The sequence below is a fragment of the Agelaius phoeniceus genome, chromosome 26 (genome assembly GCF_051311805.1).
Source record: "Agelaius phoeniceus isolate bAgePho1 chromosome 26, bAgePho1.hap1, whole genome shotgun sequence".
Classification (NCBI taxonomy): domain Eukaryota; kingdom Metazoa; phylum Chordata; class Aves; order Passeriformes; family Icteridae; genus Agelaius; species Agelaius phoeniceus.
This window is the reverse complement of record NC_135290.1, coordinates 5,431,302-5,454,029: the sequence shown is the minus strand read 5'-3', so window position 1 is coordinate 5,454,029 and position 22,728 is coordinate 5,431,302. Positions and strand designations below refer to the sequence as shown.

At 52.3% G+C, this 22,728-nt stretch overlaps 2 protein-coding genes across 3 annotated transcripts; both read left to right on the top strand.

Moving 5' to 3' along the window:
* The first annotated feature begins 1,283 nt into the window (after window positions 1–1,283).
* Window positions 1,284–7,978, top strand: CD79B (CD79b molecule). 2 transcript variants are annotated; one of them, XM_054649730.2, is made up of 7 exons: window positions 1,284–1,374; window positions 3,201–3,242; window positions 4,965–5,127; window positions 5,215–5,273; window positions 6,380–6,498; window positions 6,771–6,812; window positions 7,155–7,978. In XM_054649730.2, exons 1-7 carry the CDS (start codon window positions 1,308–1,310, stop codon window positions 7,251–7,253), a joined length of 591 nt encoding a protein of 196 aa, XP_054505705.2. In that variant the 5' UTR covers window positions 1,284–1,307; the 3' UTR covers window positions 7,254–7,978. The 2 variants fall into 2 exon arrangements, with proteins under 2 accessions (XP_054505705.2, XP_054505704.2); XM_054649729.2 differs by having other exon boundaries at window positions 4,965–5,273.
* A 3,987-nt stretch (window positions 7,979–11,965) lies between these two features.
* Window positions 11,966–16,149, top strand: LOC129131049 (somatotropin). Its single transcript, XM_054649809.1, has 5 exons — window positions 11,966–11,975; window positions 12,874–13,037; window positions 13,787–13,903; window positions 14,250–14,411; window positions 15,949–16,149. Exons 1-5 carry the CDS (start codon window positions 11,966–11,968, stop codon window positions 16,147–16,149), a joined length of 654 nt encoding a protein of 217 aa, XP_054505784.1.
* The last annotated feature ends 6,579 nt before the right edge of the window (window positions 16,150–22,728 follow it).

The following is a 22,728-nucleotide window of genomic DNA, read 5'->3' as shown; positions in this document are numbered from 1 at the left end:
GGCAGAAGTACCCAGAGGTGTTTTTCACTGGAGTTACAGTTCAGTGCTCACCCAACGAGCAACAACGGGGGGGCAGAGCCTGGGGGAAACTGCTCCTGCAGCAGAGCTCACCTTGGGGGCCTTGCTGTGCTTCCCTGGGGCCTGGCTGTCCCAAAAGTCCCATGGAGAGGGATCTTGGAAGTGGAGAAGGGTGGGCATGGCTGGTACCCAAGTGACTCCTTGTTTTGGCCATTTCCCCATCTCATCTTCTCCCTGGAAGCGCCCAAAAAATGTGGATGTGGCACTTGAGGACATGGGGGTTTGGTGGTGGTCGTGGTGGTGCTGCTGAGCTGATGATCCTAAAGGTCTTTTCAAATCCCTGATTTTGGGATTGACTCATGCTTCTCTGATTTTAGATTTCTGGACTCCCTGGGATGCAGGGATGGGAGCTGAGGGACCCATCCCACAACAAGCAACCCCATAAACATCCCCTATTCTTATCCCATTTCTGCTGCAGCTCTTGGCTTCTGGGCCACCATCAATCCTGCCCATCCTCTTCAGGGCCAAACACCCTGGGGGGATCTGGGGAGCTGGGGGGAAGCCCTGAGGGTCACCCCCATCCTGTCCTGTCCCCCAAGATGTGGCCAGGGTGTCCACATCCCATTCCCTGGGCACATCCCATTCCAGCCCTGGGCACATCCCATGCTCAGCCAGGTTTGGCACCTTCTGCTTTGCAGATGGGCTCATCCCCAGGTCTGCTGCAGGGCCAGTCCTGGCCACCCCCAGGGAATATTGGCACCACAGGGAGCCAGGAGGGGACACCAGGGTGGACAGTGCCCAGGGACAGGAGAGTGAACAATGCCCAGCAACAGGAGGGTGGATGAAACCCAGGGACAGGAGGATGGATGAAGCCCAGGGACAGGAGGATGGACAATACCCAGGGACACAGAGATGGACCATACCCAGGGACAGGAGGATAGACAATGCCCAGGGACAAGGAGATGGGCAATGCCCAGGGACACAAGGATAGACAATGCCCAGGGACAGGGAGATGGACAATGCCCAGGGACAGGAGGATGCAATGCCCAGGGACACAAGGATAGACGATGTCCAGGGCCCTGGGGCTCACAGGCTCCCCAGCGTCTGCACCACATTCAAAACCAGCCCCGAGGGAAAGTCCCCGGCAGGGAGGATTTACATGAGCAGGAAAGGGGCCGTGCACAGAGCAGCAGCTTTGCCATTTTTAGGTCCTGGGGCCAGGGTGGTGGAGCAGCCGCTGTTTCTGCAGAAGCACAGGTTGGATGTTTTCCTGCCCTGGGCACTGAAGTATGGCTGCTCTGGGCACGAGGCTCTGGCTGCTCCTGGTGACCCTCTGGCTGCTGCCTCTGCTCACAGGTAGGCACCAAACGGGGTCTGCACTTCAGAGCAAGGAGCCAGGACACTGCCTTGGGCTGTGTCCCCTGCTCGGGGCCTTCCCCCAGCTCTGCCTCTCAGTGCAATAATTTTAACCTTTGTGCTGGTCTCTCTCAGTCCTGCTCTGTGCTGGGAGCCTCACGGGGAGTCCAGGAGGGCACACAGGGCTGGGAGCCCAGTGCCTGCCTGGGGTTTGGGTTTTGCTTCCCTTGGGGTGTGCAGACAGAGGACACTTTCTGGGGCAGGCAGGTGGCTTTGGCTGAGCGGCTGCAGAGCCGACCCGGCTGGGGCTGCAGGTGGCAGGAAAGAAGGGTCGTTGAGGTTTATTAACCATTTATTACTCTCAGAGGCCTGGGAACGGGGCTGGCACATTGCCAAGGGTATGGCCTCTGCTCTGTGGGGTTCAGTGCCCAGGAGCAGAGGAGAAATGGGAGGAAAAAGGCTTTTGGGGTGATTTGTGGCGTTTGTGTGAACATCCCGCGCTGTTCCCCTTGGAGAAGCAGCAGCAAAAGCCAGGACATGGCTCCTGTCCCTTTCCAGCTCCTCTTGCCTGGTGCAGGGACAGCTACAAGAACCTGCAGCAGATCCCATCTTCAGAGGGAAATGTGTGCCCACGGGACAAAGGGCATTTAAAGGGCTTCTCTGGTGGCCACACAAGTCCAGCATGGATTCAAGGCTGCAGGGTTTGAACGTGGCTCTCATGATGATTTTGGGGGAGGACGGGGAAGTTCAGCCCTCCTGTGGCTGCAGTGGAACTCCTGACTCAGAGGGGTGTGAGGGACCAGCCTGGCCTCCCTTTAGAGACACCAACAGAACCTGGGGAGCAAAGCCTTGGCTGGTGGCACTGCGGGTGACAGGGACACAGCCAGTGCCCAGCCAGGACAAAGGGCATCTCTCAGCCTGGAACAAAATGGAATGGGGCTGGAAGGGAGGATTTGCCTGCAGAGGTGTTGGTGCTGAACATGGACAGGGCAGCAGGGCCCTGGAAGGGGCTCTGGGGCAATGAGAGGAGCCCCTGCCCAAGCAGGAGGTCCCTGCAGGCTGGGAGTCTGCAGGAGGGTGGCACAGAGCTCAGGCTGGGGAACTGAACTTTTCTTCTTCTTTTTCTGTTCCTTCTTCTCCTTGGATGGAGAGGTTTGCAGCTGCCCTGCAGGGAGGTGCTGCAGCCCCACCTCCATGCCAGCTCCTCCACAGGGTTTGGTGAATCTCCATCGAGAGGAGGGAACTGGGCACTCAAGCGGGGCAGTAAACAGGGCAGGGGCTTCCTGCCCAGCTGCAGCAAGAGGAACCAGCCCAGAGGCACTGGAGCTGTGGGCAGGGCACCCGTGGGTGCTGGGGGGGTCCCCACCTCCCCCTGCTTCCTGCACTGCAGGGCCCACAGCACCAACCCTTGTCCCAGGGGGCTGTGTGGCCACGGGATCTGGGAACACCCCTGGCCACCACAGGGCTCCCAGCCCAGGAAATCCCAGCAGGGAAGGGTTCCTGGTTGGTTCAGGGAGTGGGGATGCAGAGCTGGGAGTATCTGGAGCCTTCCTGTTAGGCACCAGCCTCAGGGACATTATAGAAAGCAGATTTCACTGGGGTATCAACCAGAAAACAACTGGAAAACTTTCAGGAGACAGGATGGAAATCAAAGGGTTTGTACCCAAATCTGTGCTGCCCCAGGCCCTCTGAGCAGGAGGCAGTTGCTGTCCTGTTGTTGCTTCATCCCTATGGAGTGGGCAGGAAGGGCCAGGGCACGTCCATCCCTCTGGGGACATCCTGGTGGGCTCCTGGCCACGATCTCAGGCCCTTCTCCTGTCTTGCAGGTGGGACCCCAGCAGACAAGAACAGCACTGGGAACAGCACAGGTACCCCCAGACCCGCTGGGCTCTTCCCCTCCGTGTGTCCCCAAGGTCCCTCCTGTCCCACAGAGCTGCTGTCCCACCCCCCATGGGCTTTTCCCCCCCAAAGGCCATTCCCAGGCTGTGACATCCCCCATGGCTCATCCCCAGTCCTGCTCCTTCCTCTCCCTCTGCAAAGCCAGATCTGCTTCGTCTTTCCTGAGCATCCACAGGTTTTCCCTCTGCATTTGCTGCATGGACAAGTCTGGGACAAGCACTGACCTTGTGCCATTGTCCTTGGCCATTCCCACCCATGGGGCCCTAAGGGAGACCTCTGCAACCCAAACAGGCTCCTAAAGTCACCACTCTGGGACTAAGCATGGCCAAAAAAAAAAAACCAAAATAAAGCAAAAGGCCAAAAAATGTGGAAGCAAAAGAGAAACCAGCTGGGATTCCACAGGCTGTAATTTTGGAGCTGGGATTAACTAAATGTGCACAGAGAGGGGTGGAAGCAGGACAGGAGTATTGGAGCAAAGGTATTCCCACAGAAATATGGAGTTCCCATTATGATGCCTTGTGAAGGCTGACCTAGAACAGAGACTAGACAGAGCTCAAGAATATCAGGGCAACCCCAAATCTGGGAATGATTGGCATCTGACTCCAAGGCTTCAGAATGCTGAACTCTCCCTTTGTTAAAACTATACTGTATGACATCACAACTATATTAAAGAGATACATACTATACTATATCATACTTATTTCTAACTACTGAAAAATACTAAAGAAAACTCATGACTGGCTCCCGACAGTCAGGACACAGCTTTGAGTGATTGGCCAAGGAAACAAAACAATCCTCAGCAGAATCCAATTACCAAATCCCTTCAGGTAAATAATCTTCCAACACATTCCACATGTTCACAAGCACAGGAGCAGCAAATGAAATAAGAATTGTTTTGATCATTCTTTTCTCCACTTCTCTCACAGCTTCTCTCTGTTCAGAGGGCATGTGAATACCACACAGGTTTATTTATTGGAAGGCCTCAATAGATCCATCTTGGGCACCACAAGAGCCCAGTCAGGGCTGCACCCCAGGTGAACCCAAAATGGTCACAAAATGCCCCGCTGATCAAGGGGTCTTTCACTTTTATCAGTTCTGTCCATTTGCATATTGGAGTTAATTGTCCAATTACAGCTCCAGCCCATGAAGTCCCATCCTTCTTGTTTTTCTCTCTACAGCCCACACTGTTTGTGCTCTTGGGCCTGAGATCTGGATCATTTGTCCTTGGTCCCCAGCTGGAGCAGGAATTGTTTTGTCTCCCTGCTCTGTGCACAGAGCTCACCATCCCCTCATATGAAGCCCAGACCCACCCACTAAAGCAGCACAGAAAAATATAAAAGTTAAAACCTAAGGCATCAATTAAAAGCAGACTTCCACCAAAAGCCTCAGATCTCAAGGAATCACAGAATATCCTGACTGGAAAGCACTCCCAAGGACCATCCAGTCCCACTCTTGGCCCTGCCCAGACACCCCAACAATCCCACCCTGGGCATCTCTGGGAGTGGTGTCCAAACTCTCCCAGAGCTCTGGCAGCCTCAGGGCTGGGACCATTCCCTGGGGGTCTGGGATGAGGATAATTCACCAAAACCAATCTGGATGCTCAAAAGCAGCATGAAAACGGGAAGCTCTTTGTTTGAGAGGTGCTGGGGGGCTCCCATGGGTGGCTGCAGTGACAGCCTTGTCCCCTGCAGATGGCATGTGTCCCTCGGTGCACCAGAACGTGCGGTACGTGGCCGTCAAGAAGAACATGCCCATCTACTTCGTGTGCTACTCCCAGGAGCCCCAGGCCATGCAGTGGTACAAGACAGCAGAGAACAGGGAGGACCTCTCTGTGCTGGATCAGAACACGGCCAGGTACCACGTCGAGAGGACAAACGTCTCCATCAACCTGACCCTCCTCAGGACCAGCTCCGATGACAACGGGATCTATGTGTGTGACAGGAAGGGCCTGGTGCAGAAGGAGAAGCTGCACTCGTGTGGGACAGAGCTCCGGGTCATGGGTGAGTGAGTGGCAGCTCCATCTGGGCACCAGTCTGTAAGAACATCGGGGGGTAGGACACTCAGGATGGATGGAGATGAGAGATCTCTGCAGCCAGGTCAGGAACTTGGGGTTCATTGCAAAGGGCCTGGGTGCAGGGCCCTGCTGGGAGCTGCCAGGCACAGCTCAGAGCAGGCCTGAGAGAAGAGAGGGGGAGAGGGAATGAGAGGGTGAGAGAGTAAGGGAGTAAAAAAGGTAAGAGCATAAAAGGGTAAGAGAGTGAAGTTCCTGTTCCAATACAATAAATCATTTTCTGTGTTGAATATTCTAATTATCACTAACCAATCTAGTACAATACACAAATCCTATAGCATTTCCATACAGCCTATAAGAATCACTACATTACCATACTGTGTTACATTTTAAACCCTAAAAACTCCTCTTTGGGCCCCTTCTGCCAAGCTGGCAGGGTCTGCTCTGAGCCTTGGGCCTGTCTGCAAGCAGAGGGTGTTGTTCCATCAAAAGGGGATCACCTTCAGCTGGCCACACCATTGTTTTCCAGTTGTTCAGTAACTGAGGGATCTCAAAGCTTGCTTTCATTGCATTCTCGCTGATGGTTTCCATATTCCCAAAATCTTTTGCCAGGCAATCATATTTATAAGGCTTTCCTGTTTCATCTTCCCCAACACTCTCCCATTTCCCCCTCCATGTGAACCCTCCATGGTGCTCCCACACTTCCCCCTCTCCCTGTGCTGGTGGGACCCTCTCTGACCCAGCTGTGGGTGCTCTGTGGCACCCCAGAGGTTCCACTCCTCACTGCCAGCCCCAAGGAGCAGGACAACCTCCCTGGGTCTGCCCTGGCATAGCCATCCTGCAAAAACCAGGGACATGTTCCTCTAATAAATCTGATTTGTCCTGCTCCTGGTGACTGGTGTCCCATTCCAGAGCTGGTCCCTGATGCCAACCCTGGGGGAAGCTGCAGTGCTCTGGTCTCTCCCAGTGCAGAGGACAGGTCACCCTGGTCCCCACATCCCCCCTTGGTGACACATTCTGGCCTTGGTGAGCTCATCCCTCCCCTGCAGCCTGGCACAGAGGTGACCTGGGCTCTCCCTGTGCTGCTGCTCCCAGGTACCAGCAGCATCAAGCAGTTCCAGAACAGGAACACGCTGAAAGATGCCATCATCATCATCCAGTCCATCCTGCTCGTCATCTTCATCAGCATCCCCATCCTCCTCTTCCTAGATAAGGCAAGTGACAGTGCCTCCAGCAGAGGGGATGTCCCCAGCTGGGCTCACAGCAGTGTCCTGCAGTCCTTCCAGGCAGGCCAGTCCTGGCTGCGGGATGGGTTTGGGGTTGTGGGTGGGAATGTGGGTATCTGAAATGGGAACAGACCCATCTCAAATGCTGTGTGGGGACTCCTTGGATGTGCCTGTGGAAGTGGTGGGACCTGGCCTGGGGGACCAAGGCTGGGGACAGGGGATCCTGGAGGGTGCTGACCCCAACCTGTGACTCTCCATAGGGTGAAGACAAGAAGAGCCCAGAGGAGGACCACACCTATGAGGTAATTAATGATAGCAGGACCTTCCTAACATCACCTGAGCCTTCACACAGGGGGTTGTGCCCCTGCTGGGTGTCTGCTGGGGGTCACCTTGTAGTCCCTTCCTTGGGAGGACAATCAGGGCACCTTCCTCCCAAATTACACATCAGCTGTGCTGAGCTGCCCCAGGAAGAACCCAGGGCACGTCCAACATCCAACACCCAGCCATGTCCATCCTCTGTCCCTGTCAGAAGCTGCTCCAGGCTCAGGGGGAGCAGCCTGGGAGGGTCCCCAGCTGGGTGTCCCACGGGATGTGCCATGGCTGGAGCCTCCTGCCATGTCCCACCCTCCTTGTTGTTGCTGCAGGGGCTGGAGGTGGAGCAGATGGCCACCTACGAGGACATCACTCCTTTCCGGGACGTGAAGGCCAAGTGGACAGTGGGGGAGCACCCAGGTGAAGAGTGAGGGGTCCTGTGCCCCCTGCCAGGCCCTGCCAGCACCCTGCCAGCCCCCGTGGGGACAGATCCCCTGGAGCACGGCTCTGCCTGGATCCCGGGCTGCCAACACCTGCACAGCTCAGGGCTGGGAGCCTGTCTGGGGTGCTCCCGTGTCTAGGCTGTGTCCCTGAGGCTGTCCCACCCCACTGTCACTGTCCCCACCCCACTGACTGACCCCTAAAGCCTCTGTAGAAATTAGGAGCCACCTGTGATCCCCCAGCAGCAAACTGGTCACACAGCCCAGGCAGCCCCAGCACTGAGCTCCAGCCTGGGCAGTGCCAAGGAAGGGCTGGGAATGAGGGCTCTGCTCCAGCCCCACCACCCCGGGAAGGACAGGACCAGGCACTGCAGGGACACTGCCAACAGCACCATGAGGCTGTTGTGAGAAGCAGATTTTGGGCCACTCTTCAGCTGCCAAAGCCAAGGCTGTGTCCACAGGCCGCGGTGGCAGAGGTCTGAGGTGCAGGATCCCCCAAAAGCACCTCCTGTTCTCCAAAGACTATGGAAGAGCTGGGGAGAAAGGTCTCTCCCAAAGGCTTGCTGCTCCCCAAGCAAGAGCTGGCCCCTGCCACGAGGTTGTCCCCATGGTGAGGGACATGTGTGACCTCAGAACATCTGGGAAAATTATAAACTGTGGGACACAAACCTCCAACTGCTTTTGAAGTCCTAATAAAGGTAATGGGTGAATCCTCATCGTGCTCCATCCTGCCATGCCCATTCCAGGGGTGTCCCATAATCCTGGTGCCAATTTCCTGGGAATAATGAGCAGCTTTTTGGGTCCAGCTTAGCAGGAAACCAAACTTCACCTCTTCAAACTTCACCCAAAGGGCAGGCAGGGATGCAAAACCAAGAGCAGCTGTGAGGCTACCCATGGGGACCTCAACAGTGCCAAAACATCAGCTTGGGATGGGATAAAGAGAATCACCAGGATCCAGAGCAGGAGAACAGGACCAGCAGCTCCACTCTCAGCTAGATCTGGGCTTGAAGGAGAAGCTAAAAAACATCTGGAGATTGGGTTTGTCATTAAATTATCTTGGCATGGCAGCAACAGCTGAGGGTGGTGGGCTCAGGGCCAGCTGGGCACCCAAACCAGGGCTGGGGGGCACAGTGGGCGTGGGGGCTTGGCTGGACGAGGGTGACAAGGACATTGTGGCTCAAACTGTCCCCTCTCAGAGAGCCCAAGGCCTCTGTGTCCTGGTGTTTCATAACATTTTGGGCTCCAAGCAGCTCCTGCAACTGCTATGCACCCCAAAAACAGCCAGAGAAGGATAAAATTCTAAGCAAAAAAGTATTTTCAGAAGTAACAGGATGGTTCTTTACCAGTAAAGCAACACTGTGGAAAACTGGAATTCAGTTTAAACAGCACAAAACCCAGCATTTTGGAATCGATTTGTACTAGTTAAATAAAACTACCCCAAATTTAGTTCTGCCACATATATATAAGTTATTTAAGCATATTTTACTAATAAAATTGGTTAATTAAAAAAAGGAACATTCACAGGGAAAGAAAAGAACTGGCTTTTCCTGGTTTCCATGTTTGCCAAGATTTTAGGACTAGCAGAGCTCATCCCTCCATTCCTTGTTTTCAGTTTCCAAATGAAAGATGGAAGTTGTTAGGTTTTTTTTTTTTTTCTGGCCTTCCCAGCTCCAGATTCCTCAGATCTCTGTAAACAACTCACTCAAGTGACTGAACAGAATAATAGAAAAAAATAAAGACAATCTGCTGTTTGCACCTGGTGAGGCACCACTTGTATCAAAAGCAATTTTTGTGACCTCGGTCCTGCTCTGCTGCTCCCTCAGCCCAGGGCTTTGGCCTCCTTTAAAATGCCAGAAGTAAATAAATATTTCTGTAGTGTTGTTGGTTTATTTGAAATGCTTGGAGTAGTTTCTAAGGAGCCTGGAGATGGGGGCTTCATTTCATTCTATAGTGAGAGTGGTCTGTGTTTAAAACACATTAATGTAAATAAATATATTAGTCTATACAGCCCAGGCTCTGTATTTTGTCCTGATTTCTGTTATTGAATCATGTAATCACACAATTGGAAAAGCCCTCTAGGATCATTGTGTCCCCCACCACTAGCCCATGTCCCCAAGTGCCACATCCACAAACATTTGAAATCCTTCCAGGGACAGGGACTCTACCACTGCCAGGGCTGGACAACCCCATCCAGTAAAGGAATTTTCCCTAATATCCAATCTAAACCTCCCCTGGCACAGCTTGAGGCTGTTTCCTCTTGTCCTTGGGAGAAGAGACCGACCCCACCTGGCTACAATCTCCTTCCAGATGATTGTAGGGGGGGAAATTCCCTGTTTCCCATTGAGATGTTCAGGCAGACAGGTGGGGCTGCCTGGGGAGCTGAACCTGGGGGTTCAGCCTCATTTTTTCACAGGAGTTCAGTGAAACCCAGCAGTTCCACCTCTGGCAAATAACCCCCATAAATCTGACATGGAATTTCTCCTTGGAGCAGTGAGTTAGGAGAGATAATTCCCCACACCTCAAACCTTCTGCAGAGCTGGGCTGTGGCTCATCGACTGCTCCTCGGTCAGGATTCCCCGGGCTGGGGATCACTAGGACCCCGGGAGCACACCCAGGAAAAGCTGTTTCACTCGTTTAAAAGCTCGGGGAAAGCTGGGTGGACACGGAGCCATCCTGAAGAGAATGGAGGGATTTTTTTGTCTTTTCCAAGGAATGTGGAAATCATGGAGTGTGACGCTGCTTTAGATGGGTTGGGAATGCAGGAATTACAGAGCCAGAAATTGGCCCGGGTGAGGTTTGGGAGCCGCTTATGCAACCGCGGCTCTGCCCGGCCCGGCGCTCGTCATGCGCCGCTTCTGCCTCATTTACTGCGAGACAGCGCCGGGGACAAAGCCAGCCCGGGGGAGCGGAGCGCTCCGTGCCGGGACAAAGCCCGGCCGGCTCAGCCCAGCCCCTCCGTGCCGGACCATGTGGGTTTAGCACGGCTCTGACCCAGAGCTGCGCAGGACGCGGGATCTGCAGTGACACAGCGGCGTCATTCAGCGCTGGGCTGGGCTGAGCCCTGACGGATTTAAACACGAGCTGGAGTAGAAAACATAAAAACACGCCCAGATGTTGCCGCTGTGGGGTGACGGGACACCTGATAGCGGCAGGACCCGCTGTTCCCTCTGCTGCCGGGACTGACATTTCCCTGTGACACCACCGCGTCTCCAGCAGCAACACCCGGGGGCTTCTCGGAACAGCCCTGCTCTCCCTCATGTTTATCGAGCAGCTCTCCTCTCTCTACTCCCGCAGCTCCAGCGGCACCGGGGGTGATGCTGCTGCTTGGAAACCAGAACCAAACACAGCAAACGGGCGGCCTGGGCGAGCCAAATCACCCCCGGACACAGGACACCCCCTGAACACCAGAAAAAGGCCAAACCAGTCTGTTTTGGGGCAGTGGAGGCTTTATGTCCTTTAAATACCCCCTGGAGCTGCCCACCCCAGGTTCTGTCTTGTTTTTCTGAAAAGCAGGGGTGAGTGGGCTGTGTCCTCTTTTCTTCAAGGCCAGGCTGGACAGGGCTTGGAGCAGCCTGGCACAGGGGGAGGTGTCCCTGCCCGGGGCAGGGGTGGCACTGGATGGGCTTTAAGGTCCCTTCCAACCCAAACCACTCCATGATTCTCTGATTCCCTTCCCCATCCCTCCTATCTGCTTTCCCCACCATTTTTCTCCTTAATCCCACAGTGTTTCACGTTTGCATCTCAGGCAGGAGCAGGAAGATGCTCATGACCAGGTTTTCTCCCAGCCTTGTCCAGCTGAGGATAAGAGAAAGCTCCCAGAGCTCTGGATTTGCAGTGGGCGCATTGGAATCCAAACCAGCACTAGGGCAGGACAGCTCCTTGTCTCCCCTGTGACAAACCAGCTCAGCAAAAGTGTTTGCTGAACTTTTGACATTTTGGGAGAAATTGGAAGTAATTCCTTGGCAGAAATAGGATTCATCTGATAATATCCAGCCAGCTCTATCCCCACAAACAATAGAGAGGAAAAAATCACAGAATTATGAATCTTTTAGGCTGGAAAAGGTTTCTAAGTTCATCAGTCCAACCATTCCTCCAGCACTGCCAAGGCCACCGCTAACCCCTGTCCCCAAATGCCACATCCACACAGCTTTAAATCCCTCCAGGTATGGGGACTCCATCACTACCCTGGGCAGCTGTGCCAGGGCTGGACAGCCATTTCAGAAAGAACTTTTCCTTAATATCCAACCTAAACCTCTCCTGGTGCCACTCGCCACTTGCTTTAAGCCTGAAATGTCCCAGGGTGGTCAGCCCTGTGGGCCAAGGTGGCAGAGCCAGGCAGGAACATCAGGAGGACACAACCAATCCCACCATGATCTGATTTGGGTCTTGCTGTGATGAGGAAACCTTTAATTGCAATAAACAGGAGAATATGGCGAAATCATGGAGCACTGGTCTCATCCCGAGGCAAACAAAGCTCCCCAAGCTGCACATCTGTGAAAATGCCTGGGATGAGGTAGCACCACTGTGAACACTTATGCATTTATGCAGGGGGAAGGTGCAGAGCTGTTGTTGTGATCATGGACACACAGATCCATTTTAAACAGACCCCCTGCTATATAAGGGGGGGCTCCACAGTTTCCTTCACCAGGTGAAAGAAGGAAACATACCCAACCAAGCCACACCTGAGCAACTCACCAGCAGAAATGGCTCCAGGTACTTTTTATTTCAGATTTAAAGGATTTCCAGTGCTGGGTTTGTAGGGTAACAGGAGATGATGATGATGATGATGATGATGATGGGGTGGTTCTGTGGTGGGCTACACATACTCCTTACCATTCCTAAATTAAAATATGTCAGTTTCTAAATCCATGAAAAAGAAAATATTTCCCTGAAGTGTGACTCTAATCCACTAATTAATCTTTAACCTAAAGTGGGCAAGGAGAGTGTTGTGAGCTTAAAGAACAAGATCAAGCCAGTTGTAATAGTTACTATTACCATAAATGTTGGCAGGGATAATAAAACCCATATTCCAAACCTCAGGCAGGGATGAGGATGATGTCTAATAATGTCCAAGTCCTATAGGCTCCAGGGCATTCCTCCTCCTAAGGTTCTTTGTTTCAGATGAGCTTTATGGTCTGTGTGAGCACAGGTGGACATTTGTGTTGGATGTCATGGGCTGAAAACCTTTAGGCTTGACCAAGCTCACCAAATCCTAAAGGTGTGACCCAGGGACCAAAAGCAGCTGGTCACAGCACAGGTGATGCCACCAGCTCTTGTCCCAGGGAGGGCAGGGACAAGGCCTAGGGGAAAACATCAGTATGACAGGGAAAGCCACAGGGACACCCCTTATTTTTCATGGAGCAACCACAATTCCAGCCAGAAAGACACTGCTGGTCTCACTGGGAGCAGCCCCAGCCCCAAGGGCAGGTCCAGTGAAAGGGTCTCCCTCAATTTTAGAGAGGGCTGAGCCCACCCAGTGTCCAACAGGGCACCACAGAAGGTGAGGACAGATCCAGCACGGACAGAAGAGGCTGGGAATGAATTCCCAGGTGCCACCTCCTCCTCAGCACAATCCCCAAGGACTCCCAACACCTTCCTCTCCACTTTGCAGGGTCCTGGCTCTCTCCTCTGGCCATCGCTGTGATCACCCTGGGACTGCAGTGCCCACAGGCAGCTGCCACCTTCCCAGCCATGCCCCTGTCCAGCCTCTTTGCCAACGCTGTGCTGAGGGCTCAGCACCTTCACCTCCTGGCTGCCGAGACCTACAAGGAGTTTGTGAGTGCTGTGGCCTGAGGGCATCTCCTCTGTATTTCCTTGATAGCTCCAGGGCTGTAAAACTTCCCAGAGAATTCCCAGCTGTTGGTGCCTTTGCCAGTTCTCAGGGAGGAGAAGGAACCTTAACAGGATAGGGCAAGTTGTGTCCCAACAGCCTGGACACTGTCACCTCTCTGTCCCCTCTCTGATGCCTCTTTGGGGCCATTTCCACTGTGTCCAGACCCCCTGCACAGGGGTAGCTGGGAGGTGGCACAGATATTTTGCAGGATTTCCCTGTCACCTTTGTCCCTGGGGAGGGTTTGAGTGCTTAACCCCAGCAAGTGCCTGCTGCTACCCAGGAGCTGGCACGGGCTGTCCCTTTGGCACGGGCTGTCCCTGGGGATCATCTCCTCCTTGGGAGAACCTGTCCCAGGTGTGTTCTGCTCCTCCTCCTCCTGCAGGTTGCCTGGAGCAGTGTCTGCTCACCCTTGTGACACCCTGTTCCCTCTGGTGACACTGAGTCACCTGCTGCCCACAGGCACAACTGGCCCTTACTGAGGAGCAGCACCTTGCCCTAGGGAGAGGGAGACCTTCAGAGCAGCTGTTGTGCCAACACACAAACTCCTGTTTCCCACCCCGTCCAGAGGCACCTCCTGTCTCCCATTTATTCCTTGCAAAGAGGAACCGTGCAGGAGAGCTTGGGAATTCTCTGAGCTCTCTTCTCCAGCCCATGGGCAGCAGACCTGAGTGTATCTGGGATGTCTCCATAGGAACGCAGCTACATCCCAGAGGACCAAAGGCACACCAACAAAAACTCCCAGGTAGCCTACTGCTACTCAGAAACCATCCCTGCTCCCACGGGGAAGGAGGATGCCCAGCAGAAATCGGTGAGTTCTGACCTGGAGCAGGCACAGACCTGTCTGTGGAGTCCCCATTGCAGGATCAGAGGGTTTCCACCTGTGAGACCTTTGGTGTTTTCACCCTCCTCTCTCTTCTTTGGTGTTTAAACCCTGCAGACTCTTCTGGTTACACTATAAATCATATTCCCAGCTCCAGCATGAGAACACTGCTGTCTGCACAGGACCTGGGGCTGTGTGGTGCCCTCAGCCTGCAAACTGGAGCTGCAGGAGCAGTGTCCCTCTCTGGGTCACTCCAGGCTGCTCCAGAGGGAGCAAGACACTCCACCAAACACCACACCTACTGAGGTTTGACCCTTTCCTGCCTCAATTTCAGGATATGGAGCTTCTCCAGTTTTCCCTGGTTCTCATCCAGTCCTGGCTGACCCCAGTGCAGTACCTGAGCAAGGTGTTCACAAACAACTTCGTTTTTGGCACCTCAGACAGGGTGTATGAAAAGCTAAAGGACCTGGAAGAAGGGATCCAAGCTCTGATGAGGGTAAGTCCCAGCATGACTGAGGAATAACAGAGATCTTCCAGGCATGGGGCACTCTCAGGGATCCACAGACCATGAGAAATCTTCCTGAATTTCACATCCTTTGGACTTCCCTTTAGATAATAAGATCATGACCACCAGTGCACAGGTCCCACCACTGAGGAGGGTAAGAACACAGGACAGGTGTTACCAGCACTGCCACCACCCCTCAGGGAGCAGATTCCACCAGGAATCACAACATTCCAATCCAAAATCTTTCCAAACCCAGCACCCAACATCAGACAAACAGCAGCACAATGTTTGTTACATCTCTAGGCAAAGTACTTTGAAACAGGCAAATTTTGCAAGGTTTGAAACCTCACAACATTTTATAAACACGTTTTTGTTCAGGGAAGGACTTGCTCTGATGTGTCCTCTTCCATTAATACAACACTCCAAGCTGAGAGATGGAGGGGGTTCTCTCCAAGGAAGATCTTGTCAAGAATCCCAGAAAGGTTTGGGTGGGAAGTGACCTTAAAGCCCCTCCAGTGCCACCCCCTGCCATAGGCAGGGACACCTTCCACTATACCAGGTTGTTCCAAACCCTGTCCAACCTGACCTTGGACACTGCCAGGGATCCAGGAGCAGCCACAGCTGCTCTGGGCACCCTGTGCCAGGGCCTGCCACCCTCCCAGAGAGGAATTTCTTCCTCAGACTTAACCTCCATGTCCCCTCCTTTAGTTTAAAACTTTTCCCCCTTGTCACTCTCCCTCTCTTTTAAAGCCTCTTTAAGGTCATCTTAGTTTTGGGTTTGTTGTTTTAAATTAAATCGCCCGTTATCTGCCAGGACACCCTTCAGTTATGCTTATTCTGTAAGTTTATCTGCCAGCATCACCCTGAAGCTGTAGCTGTGAGAAATTAGTCTGGGCCATTATTTACATCTTCTAGCAGTTAAATAACTCTGCAAGTCAGGCCCTGTGAGCATACCCAGAGCTTCTCTGCTGGAGGAAGGAGGCAAAGGAATCAGGGCCACTGCAGATTTTGTTCAGCATTCTATGTGTGTTTGGGCATTGGGAAGCCACACACAGGAATGACACAACTATTTCTTCTTCACCAATTGATGACACTTTTTAATTCACCAAAACCATTCTGATGCTGAGCACAGCAGGGGGAGTGACTCAGTACTGACCTCCAGATGGAGATGTGGGGCTGGATCAGAGCCTTGGGAAAGTGGGGGAAGACAGAATTATTTGTGCAGTTCCCCATCCCTTTGGCTGGAGGGGCTGCCGTATTTCTCTGTGATTTTGCCTTTATTTTAAGCCCCCCCAGGACACTCCTGCCTCCCCCTGTGTGTCACTGGCGCGCTCAGTGCGCCATCACCCCGCGGCACCACCTCCACCTGCGCGTTCTGCCGCACACACGCCCAAAACCACATCTGAAATCCCATTTAAGAGCGGGGGGCAATCCCCCTGACCTGTCCCAGAGCTCGGCAGGAGCTTTGTCCCTGCGAGACGCCCCTGCCCGGCCCCGCCTCTCCCGGAATGTCCCCGTTGTCCCGCAGGAGCTGGAGGAGCGGAGCCCGCGGGGTCTGCAGGTGCTCAAACCCACCTACGAGAAATTCGAGCTCCACCTGCGCGGCGAGGACGCGCTGGTCAAGAACTACGGGCTGCTGTCGTGCTTCAAAAAGGACCTGCACAAGGTGGAGACCTACCTGAAGGTGATGAGGTGCCGGCGCTACGGAGAGGGGAACTGCGCCCTCTGAGCCCGCCCGCTCCTGGGAGAAGAAACCGGAGAATAAAACCCGCTACTGCTGACACGAGTCTGGCTTTTGGGGGGCACGAGTCTGGATTTTGGGGGACACGAATCTGGATTTTGGGGGGGCATGAGTCTGGATTTTGGGGGGCACGAATCCGGATTTTGGGGGAACATGAGTCTGGCTTTTGGGGGCACGAATCTGGATTTTCAGGGGGCACGAGTCTGGATTTTGGGGGGCACGAGTCTGGATTTTGGGGGACACGAATCTGGATTGGGGGGGGGCATGAGTCTGGATTTTGGGGGGGCACCAATCTGGATTTTGGGGGGGGTATGAGTCTGGATTTTGGGGGGCACGAGTCTGGCTTTTGGGAGGCACGAGTCTGGATTTTGGGGGGGGCATGAGTCTGGATTTTCGGGGGACACGAGTCTGGCTTTTAGGAGGCATTAATCTGGATTTTGGGGGGACACGAGTCTGGCTTTTAGGAGGCACGAGTCTGGATTTTGGGGGGGCATGAGTCTGGATTTTGGGGGGCACGAGTCTGGCTTTTGGGGGACACACGGCATGTTTGGGGAGCTGGGAGGGGCAAGATGCCACACAGGGAGGTGAGATTTGGGGCTGGGGGGTGAGGGTTTGGGGGCTGTGAGGTGTATTTTGGGTTGGAGGATGAGGATTTGGGGCTGGGGAAGGGGGGTTTAGGTCTGAGAATTTGCTTAAATTTGGATCTGAGAATTTGGAGAGGATTCGGAACCGGGGGATGAGAATTTGGGGCTGGGAGGTTGGATTTGGGGATAGAGTTTGAGCTACAGGATGGAGCACAACTGGGGCTGAGGGGGGTGGATTTGTGGCTTTGGGGGAGATTTAGGGGTAGATTTGGGACTGGGTGGTAGATTTGGAGCTGGAGGATAAGGATTTGGGGCTGTGAGGGGGGATTGAGGAGTGGATTTGGGACTGAACAGCGATTTGGGGCTGGGGGTGGATTTGGGCTGGAAGGATGAATTAGGGCTTGGATTTGCAGTTGGGGCAGAGTTAGGACTGAGGAGAATTTGTGCCTTGGGAGGGATTTGGGGGTAGATTTGGGGCTGAGAGGCAGATTTGGGGCTGGGAAAGTGGATTTAGGGTCTGAGGAGGGTGGGGCTGGGGGGTGAATTTGGAAGGTGCTGAGTCCAAGGTGGTCTTGGTTGGTGGTGCTCACGAGGTGGGTGCTGGCATCAGCCTTGGCACAAGCCCTGAGCAGAGGATTTTCCTGTCACTGCATTTGGGAACACCATGGCTTCCCTGGGGAGGCTTAGTTTTGTGCCCAGAGCCCACTCACCTCAGCAGCAACAGACCCTTCTCACCACAAACCTCGTGGCAAAGGGGGAAAAGCTGACAGCAAGGGAAGCCCCAGCCCTGCAGGGTCATGTTTTGTGATTGAAACAGCTGAAATAAGACCACACAGAGGTGTCCCCAAATCCCCTCAATTGTTTTAACTTATTCCCAGTGCTCAGCTCCATCACTGCTTGTCCTTGCGGTGCCATTTCCTGAGACCCTGATGTGCTTCCATTTGTCCCACTAAAAGGAGGGTTTGCATTTTCTTGTCTGCTTGGAAGGAGCCAAGTCCAGGGTGGCCTTGGCTTCTCTGGAGCTGCTCCTGCTGTGAGCCAGCCCTGGGCACTGCCCAGGCTCCCCAGGGAATGGTCCCAGTCCCCAGGCTGGGATTGCTGGGGCGTCTGTGCAGGGCCAGGGGAGGGACTGGATGATCCTTGGGATATTCTGACTCCTCCTGCAGTTTGCCTGGAGCAGTGTCTGCCCACCCTTGTGACACCCTGTTCCCCGCGGTGACAGTGAGTCACCTACTGTCCTCGGGCACAGATCCTTACTGAAGAGCAGCAGCAAAACTGGAGTATTTTGGGGTTTGACACAACCAATACTATCATATTTTTTGTTGACAAGATGGAATTTCTGTTGGTTTGCTGTCTCTCCACACTCCCCCTTGCAGGCCCTGCTCTCCAGTCCCTTCCAAAGGCACAGAGAGCTGACCTGACCAGTACTGCCCCCAAGGGAAGGGAGCAGCAGAGTCAAACAGAAAACTGTTCCTGCAGAACCATCTCTCAGCTCCCTGCCTGCTCCCTTCCCTTGGGACAGGGTGGGAGGGAATTCACAACCCACCCTCCACAAGGCACTGTCCAGCCTGATGGAAAGGGGAACTGATGGGGAATTGGAAGGACTTGCTCAGGATAAGAGTGGTTGTGTGTCCTTCTGGCTCATTGCCTCGTGATGTCAGTCAGTCCTTCCAAAGCAGAAACATTCCCAAGTGGTAAATTCTGGGGAAGCTGCCCCTTATATATGACAAAAATATGTGCACAGGGATGAAACTAAAACATGTTGTAGAGAGGAATTTACACTTGATTTCTCTCCCAGGCCAATGAATTGTCTTTGGAACAGTTTGACCTCAAAGAAGAAGTTTTGTTTGATCTCAGTTTTAATGATGCCACAGAATTAAAGCAGCTCTGTCTTCATTGTTTCCAAAAGTTTTGCAGTGTTTTATTAGGGATGAAAGTTTAATGTTATGAGACACCATGTGCGTCACATCCAATGTCTGCTTCTCCTCCAAATACATAACAGCAACAGAAATGGGCAATAAACCTAAATGCTACTAAAATTAAGCCCCAAAATAAATGCTGGTTTTGCAAAGGAAGTGTTTTCCTGTCAACTTATTGAGGTCAGCTATATCTGGAACCAGCAGAGCTACAGGATTATTTAGACAGAGTATCAGATGTGTGCAGCACTTCCAGAACAACAAAAGGAACAAACCCTCCCTGCAGGAGCCGACGTAAAGCCCAAAGCTGCTCTAAGAAAACTGGAGGTGGAAGGTGTCTTTCCAGCAGGAATAGCTGTGGGACTCATTTGCACAGGCACAGGAAGAGTATTTCTCTAAGAAGAAAAAAAAAAGCCTTGTAATAAATGTGTTGAGCCACAAGAGCCTTGTGAACCACACGTGTTGAACCCCAAGTAGTTGAGATATTAACATTATGTAAAACAAAGGTTCTTTCTACTTTCAAACATGTTTTCCATTAAATGAAATGAGATTTTGTAACCTGGTAATGAATAACCATCTGAGGCAGCTCAAGCAATGGGAAGGGACACCAAGCTCACCAAATCATGAAGGGAGGGGGGTGTCTTATTTCATAACAAACTCCTGCCCAGGTATTTTGACCTCGCTTTGCAAAAAGAAAAGCTCAGGGATGAGCCACAGGAATGATGTGAGATCCCTCTTGAAATCAGAGAAATGTAACCTGTTTAACAAATATAGAGAGCAAAGGGGTGATTTGCTACAGGAGAAATCACCTGGCCCTGGCTGAGCATGAACCGCAAAGGTAAAGCAAAATCCAGTGTGTGCACACAGAACTTGGGGAACTCCAAGTGGGAAGATGTGGTGATTCATAAGAGAGTGACCAGGGAACCTGGCCTCTGTGAAGGTAAATCCCTGCTGGGGCAATTTCTATATTCTATTGGCTTATAAATGCATCAAAATATGAAATTATCACCATCCCCAGCAGTGTGACCAGAGGATGAGGAGGGAATTCTGCCCTGCTCAGGTGAGACTCCACCTGCAGAGCTGCCTCCAGCCCTGGGGTCCCCAACACACAGGAAGGACGTGGAGCTGCTGGAGTGAGTCCAGAGGAGGCCGTGGAGCTGCTCTGAGGGCTGGAGCCCCTCTGGAGCCAGGCTGGGAGAGCTGGGGGTGCTCATCTGGAGAGGAGAACCTCCGGGGAGAGCTCAGAGCCTCTTCAGGGCCTAAAGGGGCTCCAAGAGAGGAGAGGGATTTGGGACAAGAGATGGAGGGACAGCCCAAGGGGGGGTGGCTTCCCCAGGGTTAGATGGGATATTGGGAAGGAATTCCCTGTGAGGGTGGGGACCCCCAAGCAGAGGACAGAGCAGCTGGGGCAGGGCTGGCTCCAGTCGTGGTAACAGAATCACAGAGTCAGTGAGGTCAGAAAAGCCCTCCCAGATCATCGAGTCCAACCTGTGCCCATCCCTGTGGAAACCCAGGACACCACAGGGAATATTTCTCTGTCTGCTCTGGGGTGCCCTGACCCCCAGGGGAGCACTGACTTTGACCCTCATTCATGGAGAAAGTTTTCCAGACTTCAAGATAGACTGGAATCCACAAAAGTGTGAAATAGATTATTGAGAGCAGTGTAGGTGCATCACTTGGTGAGAAATTGAGGTTTTGGGGTTTTTAGTGTGTAGTGGATGGAAGCAAGATGGAGGGCACAGGGTGTCATCCTGGGTTTCTTCTTCATGCTTCTTCTCCTTCTTCTTCATGGGTTTGGGTGGCATTTTGTAATTGGGCAGAGAAGTCCCCATTGTGGGCTCTTTGGGATCAGTTATTGGGTTAAAAGGGAAAATAATCTAGGTGTCGGTTCTTAATTGGGTAATTTAGCCTTAAAAGACCTTGTAACCAGAGATTGTTGGCCATTTTGTGCCTTCTAATAAGAAGCTGCAGAACTCACAGTAGTGAGACTGTTTTACTAGTAAAAAATAATAAACACCTGAATCCAAACATGAACTACTGTCTCAAGTGCCTTCAATCCAGACCCAGAGAAACCAACAACTGGTACCCCCACAATCCCCACCTTGTTCCCCAGCCCAGAGCACTGAGTGCCACAGCCAGCCGCGCCTCAAACACCTCCTCAGACAGTGATTCCACCACTTGAGCAGTCTATTCCAATGTTTAATCCTCCTCTCTGTGAAGAAATTGTTTCTAAAGCCCAACCTAAACCTCTCTGGGACAACTCAAGGCCATTTCCTATCTCCTGTCTCTGAGAGGAGAGCCCAACTGCCCTCCAGGCTGCCCCTCATGTTAGGGAGAGCCAGAAGGTCCCCCCAAGCCTCCTTTTGTTCAGGCTAAACAGCTCAGCAGGAGAGAAGAGAAACTGCTTTTACAAATACATCAGCAAAAAGGGGAGTAACAAGGAAAATTTTAGTTCAATGGGGTCTTCATAGTCAGTGGGGTTTGATCCACCAGCTCTATCCCAGGGGTTTAATCCTTGCCAGGTCAAATGTGAGTCTTGCTTCTGGCACCAGACATACGAGCATGCACACATACACACAAAAACACGTGCACAGCCATGAACATACACAGATATTTCTGCCTGCTCACAGGACACTTTGGCTGCACAAAAATAGCATTTATTAGGAAATAACCTCCAAGGAAAGAACTGTAACTTCCAAGGAAAGAACTGTGAAGGAAGTAACATTCAATGGAAGTAAAAGAAATATCAGTAAGAAAATAGCCTCCAAGGCAAGAACTGGGATCCAAGGAAGTAGACAAGGGAATAACAGTCAGGGATTAGAATCAAAGGAAAGTTTCAGCAATTCCTATATAGGTGCAGAAGCTGGAGAACAAGCATTGGCATTGGTTCTCTTCCCCTCACTCCAGTTCTTCACATTGTATCTCTTCCTGGGAGACATCTGTGTTCTCTTTCTGCATTTGTTTCTGCAATTCTTCTTTTTCAGTAAGGATGTCCATGATGTATTGAACCAACAGCAAATCAGCTTCGCTGAGCTCAGGCAAACCCTGGAAATTGCCATGGAAGGGAAGGATTTGGAGAGGTGAGGAAGAGCAGGTGGTGCAGGCAGAGGAGCAGAACTGGCATCTGCTCCCCGCCCTTCCAAGGTAGAAATTCATTTTGATTTAGGTGAAATGTACATCTTTGAGTTAAGTCTGTAGTTTGAAACATAGCTATGTAGCCTGACTGCAAGGCCAAGGCTCAGGGATTCAGTGAAGGACAGATATAAGAGGGGGGAGACAGGGTGATAGAGACAGAGACTGCTGTGAGACCAGGTCAACCTGACCTAGGAATTCTTTCTGATAAAGAAGATCTAGCAGCAAATGTCACGCGAAATTTGTAAAAATGAATATGTATGAACGTAGTGTGAAATTGTATGCATATGTATTTGAAAAGAGGACAAAAAGGACCTGAAGTTCCCAGAGGTACGCATGCCTTTTAAAGAGAGTAATCTCCACATGCATCTGGCACTGTAATAATAAACATACCGGCTTTACAACTTTCACAAAGTTGTAGAGTTTTTGGCTATATCTCCACAACACACTGCCTACCTGTACTTCTTCTTCCTCCATGTCTGTTGCAGTTTTACAGACAACCTGAAAAATGTCAGAGGTTTACGTCCAAAAAGGAGACAGAGAAGTCGTTCAGATTTATTGGAATGAAGGGAGATAGTCCACCGGGGCACATGGCTGCGGAGTTTTCTCTCTCGGGGTTTCAGAGGACTCAGCCACCCTTTTATCCTAAACTCCCTCACCCTTTTATCCCAAACTCCCAGCCACATGACTCCCTTTTCCTATCCCCACTGGCTGAGGTGTTGGGAAGGTGCAGCCTTCACGAAGTGCCCACAACATATCCGACATTGAACCTACTGTTTTATCCCAAAGGTAAGATATTCAGGCTTGTACAGACCCTTGTCTATCTTAGGAGCCCAGCTGTCTCGGCTCTGCAATGAACCTGATGCTTGAAGATCACAGTAGAGATATTAGGAACCATTTCAAACACGTTAGCAGACATCAAATTATTTGTAAAG

Excerpts from the sequence above, each read along its gene's own strand:
- CD79B (XM_054649729.2), top strand. The coding sequence starts at position 1,308 with ATGGCTGCTCTGGGCACGAGGCTCTGGCTGCTCCTGGTGACCCTCTGG. Across the intron at positions 1,375-3,200 it reads GCTGCTGCCTCTGCTCACAG|GTGGGACCCCAGCAGACAAG; the intron begins GTAGGCACCAAA and ends CCTGTCTTGCAG. Across the intron at positions 3,243-4,964 it reads CAGCACTGGGAACAGCACAG|ATGGCATGTGTCCCTCGGTG; the intron begins GTACCCCCAGAC and ends TGTCCCCTGCAG.
- LOC129131049 (XM_054649809.1), top strand. Across the intron at positions 13,038-13,786 it reads CCGAGACCTACAAGGAGTTT|GAACGCAGCTACATCCCAGA; the intron begins GTGAGTGCTGTG and ends ATGTCTCCATAG. Across the intron at positions 13,904-14,249 it reads AGGATGCCCAGCAGAAATCG|GATATGGAGCTTCTCCAGTT; the intron begins GTGAGTTCTGAC and ends CCTCAATTTCAG.